At 41.7% G+C, this 19,387-nt stretch overlaps 1 protein-coding gene across 2 annotated transcripts; it reads left to right on the forward strand.

Annotated features, from left to right (window-relative positions):
- Positions 1-1,617: 1,617 nt before the first annotated feature.
- LOC139341559 (exportin-5) lies at positions 1,618-13,446 on the forward strand. Of its 2 annotated transcripts, none has more exons than XM_070978118.1 (33): positions 1,618-1,828; positions 2,412-2,533; positions 2,623-2,695; positions 2,783-2,920; positions 3,256-3,438; positions 3,570-3,596; positions 3,731-3,916; positions 4,401-4,477; positions 4,572-4,616; positions 4,724-4,814; positions 4,939-5,022; positions 5,130-5,255; positions 5,341-5,431; positions 5,527-5,655; positions 5,827-5,942; positions 6,052-6,207; positions 6,324-6,365; positions 6,465-6,554; positions 6,713-6,912; positions 7,003-7,105; positions 7,755-7,936; positions 8,102-8,202; positions 8,293-8,389; positions 8,507-8,643; positions 8,820-8,917; positions 9,041-9,087; positions 9,317-9,423; positions 10,097-10,156; positions 10,239-10,333; positions 10,416-10,523; positions 10,664-10,801; positions 11,095-11,259; positions 11,519-13,446. In XM_070978118.1, exons 1-33 carry the CDS (start codon positions 1,727-1,729, stop codon positions 11,663-11,665), a joined length of 3,663 nt encoding a protein of 1,220 aa, XP_070834219.1. In that variant the 5' UTR covers positions 1,618-1,726; the 3' UTR covers positions 11,666-13,446. The 2 variants fall into 2 exon arrangements, with proteins under 2 accessions (XP_070834219.1, XP_070834220.1); XM_070978119.1 differs by having other exon boundaries at positions 1,649-1,828; positions 8,507-8,634; positions 8,811-8,917.
- Positions 13,447-19,387: the final 5,941 nt, after the last annotated feature.

Consider the following 19,387-nt stretch of genomic DNA (forward strand, 5'->3'; position numbering starts at 1 on the left):
GGAATTCAAGCTCCGCCTCCTCCTGAAACACAAAACACCCCCACCGGCCAGACTTGTCCTGTGTCAACATGAAACTGCACCCACTTGTGGAAATTAAAAGATAATTTCCACTAAAGACCTCTGTAGGTCGACATCATGTAGCTGAAAGTTAAGGTTCTCAGCAGCAAATTAAACTGACAGTAAAAGTGGGGAGCAACCTGAGTTGAATGGGAGGAACGGGAGGTCTCACTCTGCTCGTGTTTGACGAGCTGAAAGCGAAGTGGGTGGAGTTATGGCAAGCAGTTTTATCAGGTAACAGTGTGACGTAATACCTTAGTGATTCATTTATATCTCGTCAGATAATTAACAAATATATCTCTGATGTTTGACCTTTACTTTCAACGATTTTATATCCAAATGTACAGTTGTGTAAGTCCTTGTATCTGAAATCAGTCAGAATACTTTACTGATCCCTGAGGGAAAATTAGGCCAGTTGCATAGAATAAAAACATGAAATAAGAAATATTTTAGAGAATGTGTAAACATCTTTTTGTTTTGCAAAAACATGCACACTATACTGCAATATGAATGAACCATACATAACAAACAATATGAAATATGTAAATGTACTATGTAAATGTAACTGTGTAAACTACATGTGCTATGAAACATGCAAATATATGTTATGCAACATTCTACATACTAAGAAGAATGACAGAACACTAGAATAGTACTACTTCTAATACTTACACTATAATAATAATAATTAAAACTACTACTACTAATAATAAACATAGCGATAATAATGTATAGCAATATATAGTACTATAATACCAATAATAATAACTAACATTAAGGAATATTAAGGTTAAGACAAAATTATCCTTTCTTGACTCCCCGAAGGGAGATTCAGGTGTTATATCACAATAATTAAATAATAATAATTAAATGATAAGTTAAGCAATTATTAATTAAAAGTGTGTAACATTAAACATATGAACAGAATAAAATATAAACTATTGCGACAGCAATTTCATTCAAAATGCAAAATTACAGGCAAAAGTGATACACATACAGTAACCATTAGTGTTGAACTTTAACTAATATGCAATACTGTGACAAAATGGTGTGATTTATAGCAGCAAAATCAGCAAAGCAGCATATGAAACAACAGTATGATACCGTCAACTCTGCAATTATAGCTACCACTTACTGGTGACTCCATTCAACTGTCGTGACAAGTGGTATTATGAAATAAGTGTCACTGGGGAAAATGGCATTATAGAATTTAAAAAAGGACTCGTGAAAAGGGCATTTTGAAACAAAAAAAAAAAGCCTGTAATGAAATTTCATTTATTTAAAGAAAATGTTGAAATAACATTTCTTAAAAAAATATTCACTTATAAAATAAATGCACAATTTATGTGATATGTTTCGCAATTCATATGATATGACAAACACTTTCAGGATCCATAGGCTCTAAGACATTTTTTTAAACCTAGGAGGAAGTGATTTCTCTTTCCGCATATAGACGATCATTGGAAAAAAAAAAAAAAAAAAAAAAAAAAATGGCGCCTCAACTACAGCTCCCAGAGATCCCGTTCAACGGCGAGCCGAAGGTTCAAACACGCAGGCAGCACATTTTGTGCACGTTGGTACCTCCCTGAGCGTACGCAGCTCACTGTTGTGCAGGTGTTTTGCATAAGGGAGCCGTTCGCTTTCGCCTTAACAGACACTACCTGAAGTCATGACTGACCAGGTGGCTGCCATGTGCGACGAGCTTATCAAAGCTGTGAATGTGATGATGGATGCAGAAACAAGCCAAATTTACCGACTGGAGGCCCTAAAGGTAGCATCGTTATGAATTGCTAGCTAGCCGCTAGTTAGCTGAGCTTGTCATGTTGGAACTGTTGTGAAAGAAGAATGAGGTGCCTTCGTAGCCGAATAAAAAGTCAGTTTTTATCAGTAGGGCTAGCAGTAAGAGTGTTGCTTGTACCGTTCGTTTGCGTTTGTTAACGTTAATGTTAGTTACATTTGCAATGGTGATGGCCAGATGTTTGCCCTGCTAGCCGGTATGCCATGATTACCACCTCACCATCACATCCACTGCCGACTAACGTTCATTCATTCATAGAGATGGTAACATCTATTCTCGTACCGATAGTCCTGCTAAGGGTTATGAAGGACAGCTCGACTTAACAAGGACAACTAACGTTATGTTACTAATGGCAGCGTCGCACCTAGCTTGAATAGCTAGTTGGTGGGTTAGCTTTGTGCTATAGAAGCATTTATTGTAATGTTGCTGAAGCCCCCTGACGATGACACGTGATGCGTTAATTGTAATAAGTTACTTCGGGTGTTCGTTTTAAACCTCAGAAACTTGACTTTTTGTCGTGTGTCTGTAATATAACAAGCTTTATTTTTCACAACAGTTTTGCGAAGAGTTTAAAGAGACCAGTTCCTTCTGTGTCCCATGCGGCTTACAATTAGCCGACAAAGCCCAGCCAGCTGTAGTGAGACACTTTGGTTTGCAAATCCTGGAGCACGTCATCAAGTGAGTATAACATAGCACAATAAACAAAAGTATTTTAATGATTACGTGATAAAAGCGGCACATTTGATAGAAAGCATTTTTTCTTGCAGGTTCCGATGGAACAACATGCAGCAGCAAGAGAAAGTCCAGTTGAAGGAGTGTGCCATGCAGTTGTTATCAAATGTAAGTCTGATAACTGTCAACATTTGTTATGTAGTTCAAACGAAAATCTGTCTTGCCTGACCTGACACCTGTTTTGGGTCTCATCAGGGTACTCACTCCATCCTGGAGGAGGAGAGCCACATCAAAGATGTCCTGTCGCGAATCATAGTGGAAATGATAAAAAGGGAATGGCCTCAGCATTGGCCAGATATGTTGAAAGAGATGGAGGCTCTCACTAGTCAAGGGGTGAGTGATTCCTGTAATGCAGGAAATTGTTACTGCATGTCTGTCTTCCCTTTGCCAGATAGCATGCCATTTGAATAGAATTATATATGATAACTCACATGCAAATAAATACCAGTGTAGGATTAGTCATATTTATTTTTACGTGCCATCATCATATCAGTTGTAGATATCGTCATCTTTCAGCATCTATGAACCTAATCAGCATCTTTTCCAGTTGTTTACTTTGCAAGTGCAAACTATATCCTTGTCCTTTCTGAGTTGATATGTAGCTGTTGTTTTGACTTTTTAAAGTTAAACATAAGTGTGTAAAGTCCTGCTAAAATTCACTTTCATAGGAGGCACAGACAGAGCTGGTGATGTTGATCCTGTTGAGGCTGGCGGAGGATGTGATCACCTTCCAGACATTGCCCACCCAGCGACGCAGAGACATCCAGCAAACGCTCACCCAAAACATGGAAAACATCTTCAGTTTCATGATGGCCATTCTGCAGGTTAACGTCGAGGACTATCGTAAACTGGTCAGTAAGATGAATTTCACAGTATTATCATTATTCTTATCTATTGACACATTAATATTTATGTTGCACAAAGGAAAAAATCAACAGTGAAGTGACTATAATATTTTCTGAATTCTATTTTTTTTTTCCAGAAAGGATCACCTGGACATGAACTGCAGGTGAGAAAACATCACTGCATCTCTGCTCTTAAATGGGCCGCTTGTGAACTCAATTACTCTAATTACTCCGGTGTCACTCTCTTCTCTCTTCCCTCCCTTTCCCCCTTGTTGCCCTTTATTTTTCCCACCCACAGGCCAAAGCTCACAGTCGAGTCGCTGTGGCTACGTTGAATACTCTTGCAGGCTACATAGACTGGGTGTCTCTGGTGCACATTACCTGCGGAAACTGTCATCTACTGGAGATTTTGTGTTTGCTGCTGAGTGAACCGGAGCTGCAGCTGGAGGCAGCTGAGTGTCTGCTCATTGCTATCAGCCGGAAGGTGAGTCACAGGGCAGATGAGTGTTGAAAGGCTGTGGTTAAGCCATAATGCTAGCCAGGTAGCTGTAAAGACATAATTCTTTCAGTCCCGTTTTTTAAAATCGGATAAGCAGTACTGTATGATATCGTAAAAGCATCTTACCACTTAGTTTGTGGGAAAGTTAGGCCATGGGTCACGGAAGGAGGTGGTGCAGATCAGGAGCAATAGCGCTGCCATGCGGCTATTTACTTATTTTGGCTCACAACTCCTGATCTGAGAGGTGTGTGAAGCTGTAAGAAAATGGCAAATTTAGAGGACTGTGCAGCCTCTGTGGAAGATTGTTGCTCCCCGAGTACTTCCTAGTTGGAATTTGAAACAGCCTCATCATTAAAGCTGGAGTAGGTAATGTGTTTTAGATCGGATGAGTCACGCGGCGGTACAACAGTGGATATCTTCATTACATTAACAATGATCATGTGTGTAATCCGTTGTCGTTCTGCCACAGGGCAAGCTGGAGGATAGGAAGCCATTCATGCTGCTGTTTGATGATGTAGCCATCCACTACATCCTTTCTGCGGCCCAGTGAGTACCACTGCTTCCCTCCATCATCCCTCTTCACAAGCTTCAGTCAACTTTCATCAGTGTCTTTGAATGGTTTTTGCCTGTCTGGTTACAGATCAGCAGATGGACTGGCAATATGTAAGAAATCCTCGGAATCACAGTAAGTGATGTGACACAGCTGCCTACTGTACGGCACCCAGGCATAAAAAGTTTATTCATTACATCTGCCTGTGACTTAAAAGTCCTCTTTATATACTCTATCTTTAGAGCAGTGGAGGTGGTGGAGCGGCGCTACGTCTTCCTGAAGAGGCTTTGTCAGGTCCTGTGTGCTCTGGGAGGCCAGCTCTGCTCATTAGTGGTGAGTTCATCTGAATTCGGCCACACTTGAATTCCTGTGTTCGCATTGGTCTTTTATCGTATCGGCACGCATGAGCAGCATGTTTTAGCAGTTTCGACTTTGTCATCTCGTGGTCTTCCCACAGGGTTCAGATGTAGAGGTCGAAGTACCTGCAAATCTCAGCAAGTACATGGAGGCCTTTTTAGCCTTCACCACACATTCCAGTCAGGTGAGGTGACAGCATTTTTTTGGGGGGTGGACTTCAAGCTTTCATCTTAAAATGCCTTTATTTAAAACTTAATTTGAATCCTCAGCTCTGTTTTCGTTTTTCTGCAGTTTTTAAAGTCGTCCACTCTGAATATGTGGGGATCTTTGTTCAGACATGAGACTCTGTTGAAGGAGGCTGTTGTTGTGGAGATGGCCATCAAATACCTCAGAGCGTCTATGACCAACCTAGTCAAGGTGAGACGCTGATGTCAGTGCTACCATCCCCAGGGCACATGGAAGCCAAACTGAGTGTCGCTAAAGGTCTTGTCTTTGTCTCCAGACTGGATTCCCATCAAGAGACGATAACCCCAGTTGCGAGTATTCCCGGGTGGATTTCGACAGCAACGAGGACTTCAATTTGTTCTTTACTGGTTAGTATTATGGATTTGGCCTTGCTTTACTTAAGATCAGTACTCTGTGTTTTGACCCCTTGATGTTTTTCATGGTGTTTGTTCTTGTTTCACAGCTTTTCGAGCGCAGCAGGGAGAGGTGGTTAGGAGTGCATGTCGCGTTGTTCCTCTGGAGGCTTTCCAGATAGCAGCAGAGTGGTTACAGTATCAAATTGCCAGCCCTATTGACACAGGGGGTACCACATGTAAGTGTTTGCCCTCATTCTGGGCACATTGTTGCAGCCTCAGAAACGGGGGATTGATTATTTATGCATGTCTTTTGGTATTCTGCTGGGGGGGATTTTCTGTACATTTGTGGTGGATTTGATTAGTTTAGCATGTCATTTTTACTTTCTTCCCTCTCTGCACCTCGCTAGCTAAGACTGCTGAGGGCTTGTGCTCCCCACTGTCACCATCAGTGGTCCAGTGGGATGCAATGACCGTCTTCATGGAGTGCATGGTCACACAGATCTTCAAAAATCTGGAGGAGGAGGTAGCGGGAGCAATTTCAAGTAATATAACAAAACTGTGTGGGGAAAAAAATGATGTTTGATTCTGATGATGTGAAGGTTTGTCCCCACCTTCTGCCTCTTGCTGTGTAGAAGCTGCCCATAGATCAGAGCATGGAGCTGCTGCAGGCCGTGCTGAACTATGACACGAACGACCCGCTCATCCTGTCCTGTGTTCTCACCAACGTCTCTGCTCTGTTCCCGTTTGCCATACGAAGACCACACTTCCTGCCACAGATCCTCTTCAAGGTCAGCAGAGTTTTCTACAATGTGACTGTGTATTATTCATGTATAATTATTGAATAAAACTACCAGCATTTTTTTTCTGTTGGTGTCTATTTACTGTTAACATTGTCTCGCTACAGCTCTTTAAAGCCATCACATTTGAGGTTGGTCGGGAAAACAAAGTGAGTTGCCTTCACAGCACCAAATATCTGCACTTTTCTTCATCATACATGTCCGCGACCAAAGATATATTCTTAATCTGACGTCTTCTTCAACTTTAGGCACCACGGACCCGAGCTGTACAGAACGTGAGGAGGCACGCCTGTTCTTCCATCATCAAAATTTGCCGGGATTACCCAAAATTCATCTTGGTAAATCATCTTGTATCCCAGTCAAAGTAAAATAGTATGAGGTGGATCATACTTGCTTTCGGTTGATGGATTTTAATCATAAAATATGTACCTGAAACACACCGTGCTGAGGAACACGCATGAGTAAATGTTTGTCCTGTCATTTACCCCCTCCCCAGCCTTGTTTTGACATGTTTTACAATCACGTGAAGAAGCTGTTCTCGGGCGACGCCACGCTGACTCACATGGAGAAATGTTCACTGATGGAGGCTCTGGTGCTCATCAGTAACCAGTTCAAAGACTTCGCAAAGCAGAAGGCGTTTCTCGATGAACTGATGGCCTCAGTGATTGCAGAATGGACCTCAGATGAGATGAGGCAGTGCGTTTCCAATTCTTTCTACTTCCTTCAAATTGCATTTGCCATATTTCGCTGTCGTGACAGATAACTGATTGACTCTTTGTGTTTCAGTGTGCTGTGGGACCCTGCCATGTTTCTGTCCTTTGTTGGAGCTGATAAGGTGGTCACTGAGCAAAGTAAAGATGCCGACACAGCGGGCCTTAACAGGGGGCGGGTAAGTGTGTAGTGTAAACTGAGCTAGTCAGGACAGAATACAATACAATTCAATATTCCTTTATTCGTCCCTCGAGGGGAAATTCCGATAGTATAGTCATATAACTTACATATGTTAGGTTTTATGCTGTTTTTCTTCTTTTTTTGGGATCTAAATCTGAAAAAAATTACACTAATGTACAAGACGCTGCAGTTGGAAACAAATTAAACCCAAGTGAACCACAGAGCGCTCAGATACAGGGGGATTTTAGGCTTAAAAGATACCAGAGAATATGTCCAGTGCCACTTAAGGAGCTTACTTGTGTTTGTCAACTGTCAGGTCAGTGTGACTAATCAGATCAAATAAACAGTTAAAGACACTTCCTGTAAATTCCTCATGGTCTGCTTTGCCACACAAGAAGAAAACAACTTGCCAGACAGCAAATGTCCCCGACAGATTTTCTGCATCAACCCCAAAAGCTCACACTTTAAATTCTTGCATGGCCTTGGAGTTTATGTTTCATTAGTAAACAATATTCAGAGTCTACAGCCTTACTAGCAGCTCTGTGAGACTAGGCTCAGCAGGCCTTTATGCTAACGTTAGCATTCTAATATGCTAACAGCAGTGTAACATGTACCTGTTTATCCCGTCTCTTTTGACCTTCCTCTAGTTGAGTTTCTGTTTGTATGCCATGCTGGGAGTGGTGAAGCGGGCTCACTGGCCTGCAGATTTGGAGGAGGCTAAGGCTGGTGGCTTTGTGGTGGGCTACACCCCTGCAGGAGCTCCCATATACAGAAACCCCTGCACCGACCAATTTCTGATCTTGCTGCCCAACCTGCTGGCTCTAATAAGGTAGGGCTGATGCTGTGCCTTGACTTTTTTTTCTATCCCCCCAAAAAATCAGTCCATTTACATGCAATATAGGGTTTTTATCAGTGTATCTAACAGTGTCTCAATCATAATACCTGCTATTATGCTGATCTGTGACCAGTCTCTTTTTTGTACTCCTCCCTGCAGGACTCAGAACAGCCTGTTCATGCCTGAGAACATGGCTCGTCTGAGTGAGACCTTCTCCAGGGCCCATGAGATCATGGATGTAGAGAAAAATGTGGTTCTTGGTAAGAGGAGCTTTCTGCACATGTGTCATGCACCATAGTGAGCCGCTGTCTGAAAAGCCAGGTTAAACCTTTCCAATGTGCTTTCTCCAGGTCTCTCTCAGCACCTTCTGGATATCTATGACTCTCCAGTGTATAGAACCAGCCTGGAGCGCATGCAGGGATTTTTCAGCACGTTGTATGACAACTGGTGAGAACGATGTTGCAGCGGTTGCAGTCCCCCCCCAAATTCTTTTTATATTGTTTCTATCTCACATGCTGTTGCAGAAAGTACATGCCTCCTCTTCTGATCTCTTCACCTCTGCAGCCTCCATGTCCTGGGGAATGCAGGCTTGTCCCTACAGCAGGAATTCTACACCATAGAGAGGTTGGCTGAAGAAATAGCTGCTTCTGCTTTTGTCTCCCTCGACCATGTGCCTGACCACAGACTCCGTCCTATGATTCATATCCTTGTTTGCTTTGGCTTCATTTGATCTGTCAGTTTTTCCTATTGCCATGCTTTAGTCAGTGGCTTTTTGATATACGTTTGTGATCGTTTCAAACTCCTTTAGATGGATATGACTCTAAATAAACAATGCTGAGCTGTTTCGTGAACATGGAATTTCCTTAACCAGTGGTACGGGTGTTTCTGAGGCAGTTGGTGCAGTCGTGTCCTCAGGAGTACTACGAAAGCTTGCTCTGCCCCCTGCTGGGCCCTCTGTTTGCCTACATGCTGCAGGTCAGGCTCTCCACACTCCCGATTCTTTATATCATTAATCCCACCGTTAGATGCACTTAATTCAGTCAATCAAGATGTTTTCGCTGCCAAATCTCACGGCCTTGCTTTTGTTTCATGCTGCAGAGACTCAACGTCCGGTGGCAGGTCATCAACCAGAGAACCTCTGTCAAGTAAGTTGCGGCGCAGCGTTTTGTGTCTGTATGTGTTTGTGTGCATACGTCATTGGATCTGTGCTTCTAAATGACGACAGTGAAGCAGGTTCACTGTTCAGTATTTTGTGAAGATGAAGAACAAGCGATCATTTAAATGTGTTAATGTAATGTTTTATTCTTTGATAGCTCTCTGTGTCTTAGCAACAAACTGGATATGAGGACTTACCGGCATTTGTTGTGCTTTTAGTGGCGAGGATGAGGAGGAGGTGGTGTGTCAGGAGAGCCAGGTAACGCAGGAGATATTGGAGGAGCAGCTGGTCCGCCTGCTCACCAGGGAGGTGCTGGATCTCCTCTGTAAGTTTCAGCGCGTGGCAAACAACTGTTGTGTTACAAAGTGAATTATAATCTGACAAAGGTGTGGTAAATGCAGGTAAATGCACACTTGATTTCAAGCACATGTTGCTGTAAACAGATTATTTTGAAATAAGATGGAGTTCAGGGTCTGACAGTGAAATAAGTGTTAACGAACACTGTGCTGAGTACTTTGTGCCAGCCACTCTGCATTTGCTGGCACAAGTATTGATTAGAAATAAAATATTTATTGCTGAAGTGAGTTATTTTTATTACGGTGACGTTATAGTTGTTTTATGATCGCAATATAATGTCCCTGTCCAAAGTCACTGTAAAGCAAGGCGTTAAAAGAACCCCCGGGCTTATTTGTTAATACAGCTAATGCACTGCAGTCATGTGGTGAGGTTGTGTTTGTGCCAGCTACAAAAGTTAAAAACGGTTTCAGATCACATTAGGAAATTCTTAATGCTGAGACTCTATGTATTAACAACTTACTTGACTGTTGAATACTGCATTTTGCTAACATGATGGAAGCTTGCCTTGAAGCTTGTGGCACAGTTCACAATTCAGTTATCCTCCACTTGATTGTTGTTCGTCAAGTTTAAAATCGACTAAAATAGCCAAGACATTGGGTTGAGTTATTGTGAGGCTGTAAAACGTCTTCCTTCTCTTCTAGCTGTGAGCTGTATTTCCAAAAAAGTGCCTGAACCAGCAGCAACAAAGGAGGAAATAGAGGGTAAAAAAAGTTGAATCAATGGGTCGATTTCGTGTCTTTTTGTTCTGTCAAGCACCTCATTGTTCTAAGTGTGCTCTCACAGAGGAAGACATGATGATGGATTCAGTGCAGACGCCATCTCCGGCGCAGCCCACAGAGGAGCTGGCTGAGCTGGGAAAATGCCTGATGAAACACGAGGTCAGCCTGAAACGCATCATCAGAGGCACCGCCACTCGTTAAATGCACCGTATGAACTCAGTTTCTCTTTTTCTTCATTCAGAACATCTACATGACCCTGTTGACCCTGTCCTTCACCTCGCTGTCGTGGAAGGACACCACGAACTGTCACCGCACTGCTTCCATGGTGTGCTGGACCCTCCTGCGGCAGGTAGCACACACTGCATCTGCTTTATCCCTTCATGGCACACTTTACCTTTAAAGGATAATGCTGGCTGTGTTCTGTGTTGCTGTCATCTTTAATTTCTACATACTAAGTTTTCATCCCGCACCCACTCTGTGTGTCTTCAGGTCGTGGGGGGGAATCTTCTTCCCGAGGCTGTCACGTGGTTCTACACCAGTGTTCTTCGGGGCCTTCAGGTTCATGGGCAGCACGAGGTCTGCAACTCCACCCTCTCTCAGCTGGCCATGCTCATCTATGACAACCTGGTGAGGCTAATGGAAATAATCTGCAATCTGACTTCAAATAATGATTATTTTCATCATTGATCAATCTGCATGTTATTGTATGGATTCATTGTTCTTGAAATGGCGGATGACTCCAAATGATTAATCAGAGTAGTTTCTGATTAATTTGCTGTTGGTTTACGAGCTGTTCCAGTTCTGAAGCCCTATAGCACTGGGGTAAAGCACAGTTTCCATTCGTGTGGAGACGCATCCTGACAACGCCTCACTTTTAATCTCTTTGCTTGTGCATACACCTGTCTGTCCATCTGTCTCAGCGGCCTCGCTACACAGAGCTGAGAACAGTGATGACCCAGATCCCAAACATCAGTGTTGAGGCTCTGGACCAGTATGATCACAGGCTCATTGACCCCAATGCCCAGAAGGTTGGAGAGAAGAAGAGGAAAGACCAGTTCAAGAAGCTCATTGCAGGGACTGTTGGGGTAATGCAACCTTTTGCCACTAGAGGGCAGTGCTTCTCTATTTTATCTCACTGAAGGCATCAGAAGTGACCACAGACACTGGCCTAATAGTGCAAGTCATTACTCAGCAGTGTGATTCTGGCTGTGTTGTAAATCTTCTGCGCTCGGCAGCAAAAAATGTGCAGCAGCTCAACAGGGCTGTACGATCTAATGAAATTCTTTCTGCTAGATCTTTGGATGGCTCTGTTTAACCCCTCCTCTCTGTGTCCCCTGCCAACAGAAAGCTCTGTGCCAGCAGTTCAGGAAGGAGGTTCATATCCGGAATCTTCCATCGCTCTTTAAAAAGCCGAAGCAGGACAAGGATGCACTGAACAGTGAAGTATTTGGCCTGGCAGCTCTCTTCTCCCCGGAGACTGACACCCTGTAGGAGCACACAGTGGTTCTAATGGACTTCGTACTGACTGAAGACACAGTTATGTGTACAAACCAGGGTTTCCCTCAGCATCCTCATGCTGCGGCAGTGCGGCGCTGCCCAACTGTCAACACTCCTGTTTTTCCCATCTTTTTAACCCTCACAGCACCACTCGCACTCAGTAATATCTTTCCACTAGTCATTTGTCTAAGCGAGTATCACAAAGTCGGTCCCGATTGCACACTTCTCCATTCCCTTCGCACATACCAATATAAGAGGTATATGAGCTATGGAAATTTTGTAGGACATATTTTTCTGTGTCAGATTGTATTACGAGATCATGTTAAAAAAGCAGAGTAACCTTGAATGTTTGCTCTGCAGCGAAAGCTTTATTGAGCTGCAAAAACAGCTTAAAATTAAGACGTTTTTTCGTTTGATGTGGGGCCTTTTTCGTTTTAAGGGGCAATATTTGCGCGTTGCCCCACACTATGTACATTAAGCATGTACTGAGAGTCCAGCTGTGGTTTGATATTCAGCATAGAAATTGGCGTCTAATGACATCCAAACAAGCAAGGCCCGTTTAGCCAATAGCCGCAGGAGCAGCCTGCTAGAAACCTGTGTGTGTGGGGGGCTTGTGGAGAGCTGGAGACCCTTTGTTCTTAAAGAGGTTTTTCATAATTTCAGAGGTAAGTTTTGGCAGATGTGTGACCACCATGCTGCTGTTATATCCTGGGTCTAAAAGAAAGGAAGAACAGTCAAGGACAAATCCTCCAACACATTTCTCTTCTTACCGCAATTTCCTTTTGACTGGACAAGCTTGAACGCGGTTTCTGATTCTGAAGGATGCGCTAATGGTACCTCAGGTGTGATGCTCCCCATGACGGGGGGGGGGAGATACTTATGGAAACATACCCCAAGAAGAAAAGCAGAGGGATTGTGTTTTCATGGTGATTATTGTTGGTTTAAGTTTTTTATTTTGCAGGTGTTACACAGCAGTTGGTTCAGGCAGTGATGATTTGCATTTTGCCAGTTCATATCAGCACGACTCTCACGGCCCAAGTACTGTTTTGGATCGATTATTTCCTGCCGCGCACATATCATGCTAGAAATGACGCAGCCACGTTTTGTGCCAAAACACTTAACGGTACTTGTTTGACAAACGTGAGCAGATTTTTTTTTTCTAAGAAACATAACCTAATACTGTATAACTTTGATAAATATTATTTAAGGGTGGATGCGACAACTAATGTGTAGCTTAATCCAAGTCTTTCTCAGTGTTCAGTTGGTGATGCTATTCGGTTTTTAATGTTTTTTGCGTTTGTCCTGCTATTTCCAACCACGAGGAAAAGATGAACCAGCACTACATTCCTTCATTGTCTAAGGGATTGTTTGGAAGCATAATTTGTTGGATGTATTTTGCTCTTATGGAGCTGTCTTGTTAGAGAGTGATTAGTTGTTTTTTTTGTTTGCATTTTTTTTAAACTATGTTGTGTAGATTCAGACCAAAATAGTAAATGGTTTTGACTTGGCGTGAGCTCCCCCTTCAATGCACTGAGACGGGTCCGCATTTCAGATGCTGTTTCACTGTAACAGGTTGACATCGTACCAGGAATAAGAACATTTTTCAAATTTGATGCCAGTGAATTTGTCCCTGTCTTTGTGATTGTATGTGGCCATTTTTAAAAATGCTTGTCCAACACTAAAATGTTCTATACAAAGGAGAATTTTGGCTCTTTAAAAGTGTAGTGTGGTTTATATTTTGTTGTTTTTAAATAAAAAAGAAATCTTAATTTAAATTTGTCTAAAATTAATCTTTTGATTTCTTTTTTATTTCAAATAAAGTTGAAATATTTCACTTTTGTTTTTTAAAAAACATATTTGCTAATTGCTCTGTACACACAACTTTATTTTGATTTATTTTGCATATGCAAACATTTTGCAAAATGACCAACATGGCGATGTTATAAATTTAGGTGAAATGAAATCTTAAAAGAAAACAAATACTATCTGAAAAACAATTTATATTAAATCAGTTATACCTCAAGAAAGGCATCAGCCTTTGTTTTGTTCCTGTAGGCCGAACCATTTTATATTCTCATACTTACTGTATATTATGATAATGTCTGTGAATCTTTACACTAACATAATGTTTAATGTCAATATTCTGTGTCCACCCCTTTATACAAATGTCAGCTCCTAAATAAAAATGTGTATAAAGACACTATCATATCTGCAGACCTGTCCTGCTCATAAATTACATACTAGTAGCAACTAGAGGTATTTGAAAAGAATTGAAACTCTACAGGAGATATTTTTAAAATTATCTTTTATCTTGATGTCTCTTTTTTTTCCATCTTTCGATTTTCTCCATGGTGTTACACACTGCCAATTATTTCTGTTTTTTTTTTTTTTTTAATTTTGATAGTGAGAAACAAGAATATAAGTAAATGTTTGATAAATTTGAGGGTTTTTTTATTGTGCTGGATCGGGGTATATCATGAAGGAATATAGAGGGAGTGAACGAAGGAGAGACTTAGGAAACCTTCGTAAGTTTTGCTGAACATCAATTCAAACTCCGAGTCGCTAGAGGGCGCTGGTGCGTCACCCGCTATTTGCCAACTGCCGTAAAATACTGTAGTAAGCTGTAAACAGGCGCCATGAAGAAGATTGGTGTTTTGCTGATGTACCGGCTGCCAAGTACACGTTAAGTATTTTATTATTATTATTGTCAAATATGTTGGGAATGAATAAATGAATGAATGTAGGTTTAATATTCGTGGTCAACAGACGGTAGTTTGTGCCGTAAAGTATTCAATGCCACACAACCAACCTCCTCAAAAGTTTAAATGTCAGTAAACAAAACACCGGTACGTTAGCTTCATTTTAGCAAGCAGGAGCGATGCGAACAACCGAATGTGTAAATGAAGAGGTGTATTTGTGATTTTGCACTGCAGTTCCTTGTACTTTCGAACGAATATCTGCTCAGGTACTGTCGCTGCTGCAGTATCATTTCTGAGCCAGTTTTTCTGTTGTTGAGTTTTCCCATTTTCCATTCATTTACATCTCTACATTTCAAATATTTTAGAGTTAATTTTCACTTCACTGCCTTCGATTTCACAGCTGTCTTAACTTTTCTAATTAAGATTTTTGCACACAAAACCTGTAATCGGGTTATAAAATATGATACATTGCTATAGATCAAACTACCCAAAGTATACAAAGTAGTCACAAATAGCTCCACCTCCACAACCTGCTACATTAAAATGCTGCTTACATGTCGCCTAAATAGTAATGATAATAATAAAACACAGACAGGAATCGAGTACTTCCATTAATGACACCTTCGATACATTTAGCTCATAACACTTTTGTATTTTTACTGAAGTGAAATTTCAAAAGACCCTTTATTTAATGTGTGTGTGTGTGTGTGTGTGTGTGTGTGTGTGTGTGTGTGTGTGTGTGTGTAGTATTGTTACTTTTACTTATGTAAGTGATCTGATTTCTTTTCCCCCACTGCTCTTATGTAATGAACTGTCATTGCAGCTTGGTGTTAAGAGTCCTGATATACTCCTTAAATTTAGTTGCGTTCAAAGTTATGTAAAAACGTGTGTCCACAAAAACCTCATAGCGACAGTACACCTGTATCTGCTCGTACAATAGTAACACCCACAGTATTGTTACATGGCACCACCGTTACTGTGAACCTAAAACTGTACTGTAGTGTGCCTCAGTTTATGTTTGCCTCTGACTCAGAATGACATTTTTGGTATCTCTGGAAACCTTTTAAAAGCTTTTACAAATCTCAGTGGTTGGTTCTGCAGAGCAGAAGAAGTTTATTAAAGGATGGATTAAGATATTTCAAGTCTATCGTAATATAATATTTCTGTGCTCAGATGTGAAGATTTCCTGATGGTATTTGTCATATATGACAGCACCATTAAACAAAACAAATAATTCTAATATACCACCTTGAGCTGTGGGCTGTAATGGAAATCTGTAGCTATTTATTTTAAGTATTAATTGGTGGGATATAATCACTAGATTGATAGTGAAGATTATTGTAAGTTGTAGCCATACTGTCACAATTCCTCCTGTTCATACCGGCATTGAAGATCCTTTTCTTGTGCACAGAACAGAATGAAACCCTGCACCCACCTTCAGCATGCTGTCTCCCACCCACACTACACTGTCTCAGGAGTCACAATAACCAGTGCTTTAAAGAACAGAGGGATGTCTTTTATGTTATGCCTTTTTTACAAGGATAGCATCTTTAAATTTAAATCCAAAGCACAAATTCTTTAATTGCTTCCTTTCCAGTAATCCCTATCCCCCCCCACCCCCCACCATGTCTTCCAGGGCACGTTGCCCATCCAGCAGCACCATACTCCTCCTGTTTTGGCCATCTCTGCTGGAAGATCCTCTCATCAGTGTGACTGTGCAAACTTGAGCTCAAGACATACTTCGACATTTGTCTGCAACAAACACACAACCCGCAGTATATTATGTGATGGGATTCGCAAAGACGCACTGTCTGAAATTTAACCTCCTGGAAAGAGTAGATGAAAACAACTCCCTTTTCTTGATTACACACAATAATTGGAAATCCATAATCCAAAAAACTATATATCACTCGGAAATTGATAGGTAATTTAATTCAGTGACCGAGGTTCAAGGTGTAGACCCTTTATGCTACTCACTAAGCTAAAATTAGATAAATTGGTGAATAAATAAAAACAGGTGTTTTTAGTTGTTAATATTTTCTGATTCTTATTCAGAATGGAGGCACAGTGCCTTGAAAATGTGTTCACCCTCCTTAGCTTTTTACCTATTTTGTTACATTACAACCTGTAATTTAAATGTTTTTTTAATCTGAATTTTATGTCATGGATCTGCACAAAATAGTCAAAGTTGGGGAAGTGAAATGAGAAATATATATATATATATATATATATATATAAAGGAATTTAAAAAATAAAAAACTGAAAATTGGCATGTGTGTATGTATTCACCCCCTTTGCTATGAAGCCCTAAAAAGTTCTGGTGCAACCATTTACCTTCAGAAGTCACATAATTAGTGAAGTGAAGTCCACCTGTGTGCATATGATCTGTCATTATAAACACACCTTTTCTGAAAGGCCCCACAGGCTGCAACACCACTAAGCAAGAGGCATCACACCATGAAGACCAAGGAGCTCTCCAAACAGGTCAAGGACAAAGCTGTTGAGAAGTACAAGTCAGGGTTGGGCTATAAACAAATATCCAAATCTTTGATGATCCCCCAGAGCACCATCAAATCCATGATCTTCAGAAGGAAAGAACATGGTAACGCAAAAAACCTGCCAAGACAGGGCCGCCCACCAAAACTCACAGACCGGGCAAGGAGGGCATTAATCAGAGAGGCAGCACAGAGACCAAAGGTAACCCTGAAGGAGTTGCAGTTTCACAGCAGAGAGTGGAATATCTGACCATAGGACCAAAATAAGCCATACTCTCCATGGAGCTGGGCTTTATGGAAGAGTGGCCGGAAAAAATAGCATTAAAAATAAGGAGGCACGTTTTGAGTTTGCCAAAAGGCATGTGGGCGACTCTCCAAATGTATGGAGGAAGGTGCTCTGTTCAGACGGGACTAAAATTGAACTTTTCGGCCACCAAGGAAAACGCTATGTCTGACGCAAACCCAACACATGCCATCACCCCAAGAACGCCATCCCTACAGTGAAACGTGGTGGCAGCATCATGCTGCGGGGATGCTTTTCAGCAGCAGGGACTGGGATACTGGTCCAGGTCGAGGGAAAGATGGATGATGCTAAATACAGGGATATTCTTGAGCAAAACTTGTTTCAGTCTGCCTGTGATTTGAGACTGGGACGGAGGTTCACCCTCCAGTATGACGTTGAGCCGAAGCCTACTGCTGAGGCAACACTCCAGTGGTTTAACGGGAAACATTTAAATGTGTTGCAATGGCCTAATCAAAGTCCAGACCTCAATCCAATTGAGAATCTGTTTTCTGACTTGAAGATTGCTGTTCACAAGCGAAAACCATCCAACATGAACGAGCTGGAGCAGTTTTGCCTTGAGGAATGGGCAAAAATCCCAGTGGCAAGATGTGGCAGTCGCATAGAGACTTATCCAAAGCAACTTGCGGCTGTAATTGCCACAAAAGGTGGCTCTACAAAGTACAAAGACTTTAGGGGGGTCAATAGTTAAGCATGCTGAAGTTTTCTGTTATTTTGTCCTCTTTGTTGTTTGCTTCACAATAAATAAAAAAAGATCACATCTTCAAAGTTGTAGGCATGTTCTGTAAATGAAATGATGCAAACCCTCAAACAAACCTATATCAGCGCTATTATATTCCCATTTCAAGGGTTATTCAAGGCATTTTGTCACACTCTTTCCCCGACTGATTCTTTTAAGTGGCCTTGTGATGTAGCGCCTGAGAATATTCCTTTGTTTTCATGGTGTAGTTTTTGCCAGGATGTTTCCCGACCAGCAGCTGAAGCATCCAGATAGAGCAGTGTGTAAAGTAAAATCTCTTGTCTCTCCTTAATCAGCTTCAGCCTAATTGTGGGACTCCTAAACACAATTAGCTATACTGCTGTTTATTTAGGTTTGTAAAGAGAGTGGACACCTGTGAATTGTATTTTTATAGTAATATTTTAAAGTATTTTTTGTAATCTCTTGATGGGTGTGGAAAAATGCTCCACTGTGTCAGTGTTTTAAAACATTTTAAAATACTGCAAATGAATTTACTTCGACTTATTGTATAGTTTTGGGGAATTCTGAGCAGAATTTTGTTGCCATGAAATTTGAGCTCGTGTGGGACTGACAGAAATCACGGAGGGAAGGTGACACACCTGTGCTTGATGATGTTTTATTATGTTTGATTATTGTTTATGGCGCTTCATAAAGGTCACTGCAGACCGAAACATTGCAGTATTTCTCTCAATAAATAAATATTAACTGCCATTCCCACACTTCTTACACTGCGTGTTTTATTTTTCAGCTTTTTAGCTCATATTTGTTTTCCACCAGCTTTGCGGCAGCTTAGCGATGCTGTTTGTGGTCGCTGACTCTCGGTTCGGACACTGATTGAGCAGACAGGTGTGCGCTTTTCCAGCGTGTCTTAACCCGGCTGTCAACCAGGACTCGGCCTCTCAGAACCGACCACCAGGACCCTCATCAGCTGCTTCAGGACAACTTGCTGGGTTCAGGATGTTCGCCTGGGTTTGTATTTTCGTCTGCGCGTCGGTCGGTCGCTTTAACGCCGCCGAACAAGTGATGACCGGTCGGCCGCACGAAGTGCCAGCGAACAGCAGCGCGGTTCTGACTGCGGCGCGGTTCGCTGTGGACGAATTCAACAGAGCCAACAATGAGGACATATTTGCCTACAAAATAGTGAAAATAACATCGGCCAAAATCCAGGTACAAGTTAATTCTGGTTGATATAAACCTTTGGAGATGCCTGCAGTGAGTCCTGCTGTTTGCTTTAGGTGGTCGCGGGGATAAACTACATCCTGGAAGTGCTGCTCGGTCGGACTGAGTGCAAGACGAGCGACACGACTGACGGTGAGCCATGTGTTTACCAGTCTGAACCCAAGGCAAGTGCAACGTTTGGGGCGGTGTTTAACACATTCAGAACATTAAAAAAAACTCATCCGAGAAAAGTAGAATTGTGCACCTTTTTAAGCTCCGGTGCTTTTCATCAATGTAGAAGTTGTTGCGCTCATAATTTCCTTT

The sequence above is a fragment of the Chaetodon trifascialis genome, chromosome 13, assembly GCF_039877785.1.
Source record: "Chaetodon trifascialis isolate fChaTrf1 chromosome 13, fChaTrf1.hap1, whole genome shotgun sequence".
Classification (NCBI taxonomy): Eukaryota; Metazoa; Chordata; class Actinopteri; order Chaetodontiformes; family Chaetodontidae; genus Chaetodon; species Chaetodon trifascialis.

What these genes read in the sequence shown, in the direction of transcription:
- LOC139341559 (XM_070978118.1), top strand. Translation starts at nt 1,727, where the DNA reads ATGACTGACCAGGTGGCTGCCATGTGCGACGAGCTTATCAAAGCTGTG. An exon ending in CACCTGGACATGAACTGCAG is followed by an intron (nt 3,597 to 3,730) that starts GTGAGAAAACAT and finishes TCCCACCCACAG; the next exon opens with GCCAAAGCTCACAGTCGAGT. An exon ending in TCATTGCAGGGACTGTTGGG is followed by an intron (nt 11,260 to 11,518) that starts GTAATGCAACCT and finishes CCCTGCCAACAG; the next exon opens with AAAGCTCTGTGCCAGCAGTT.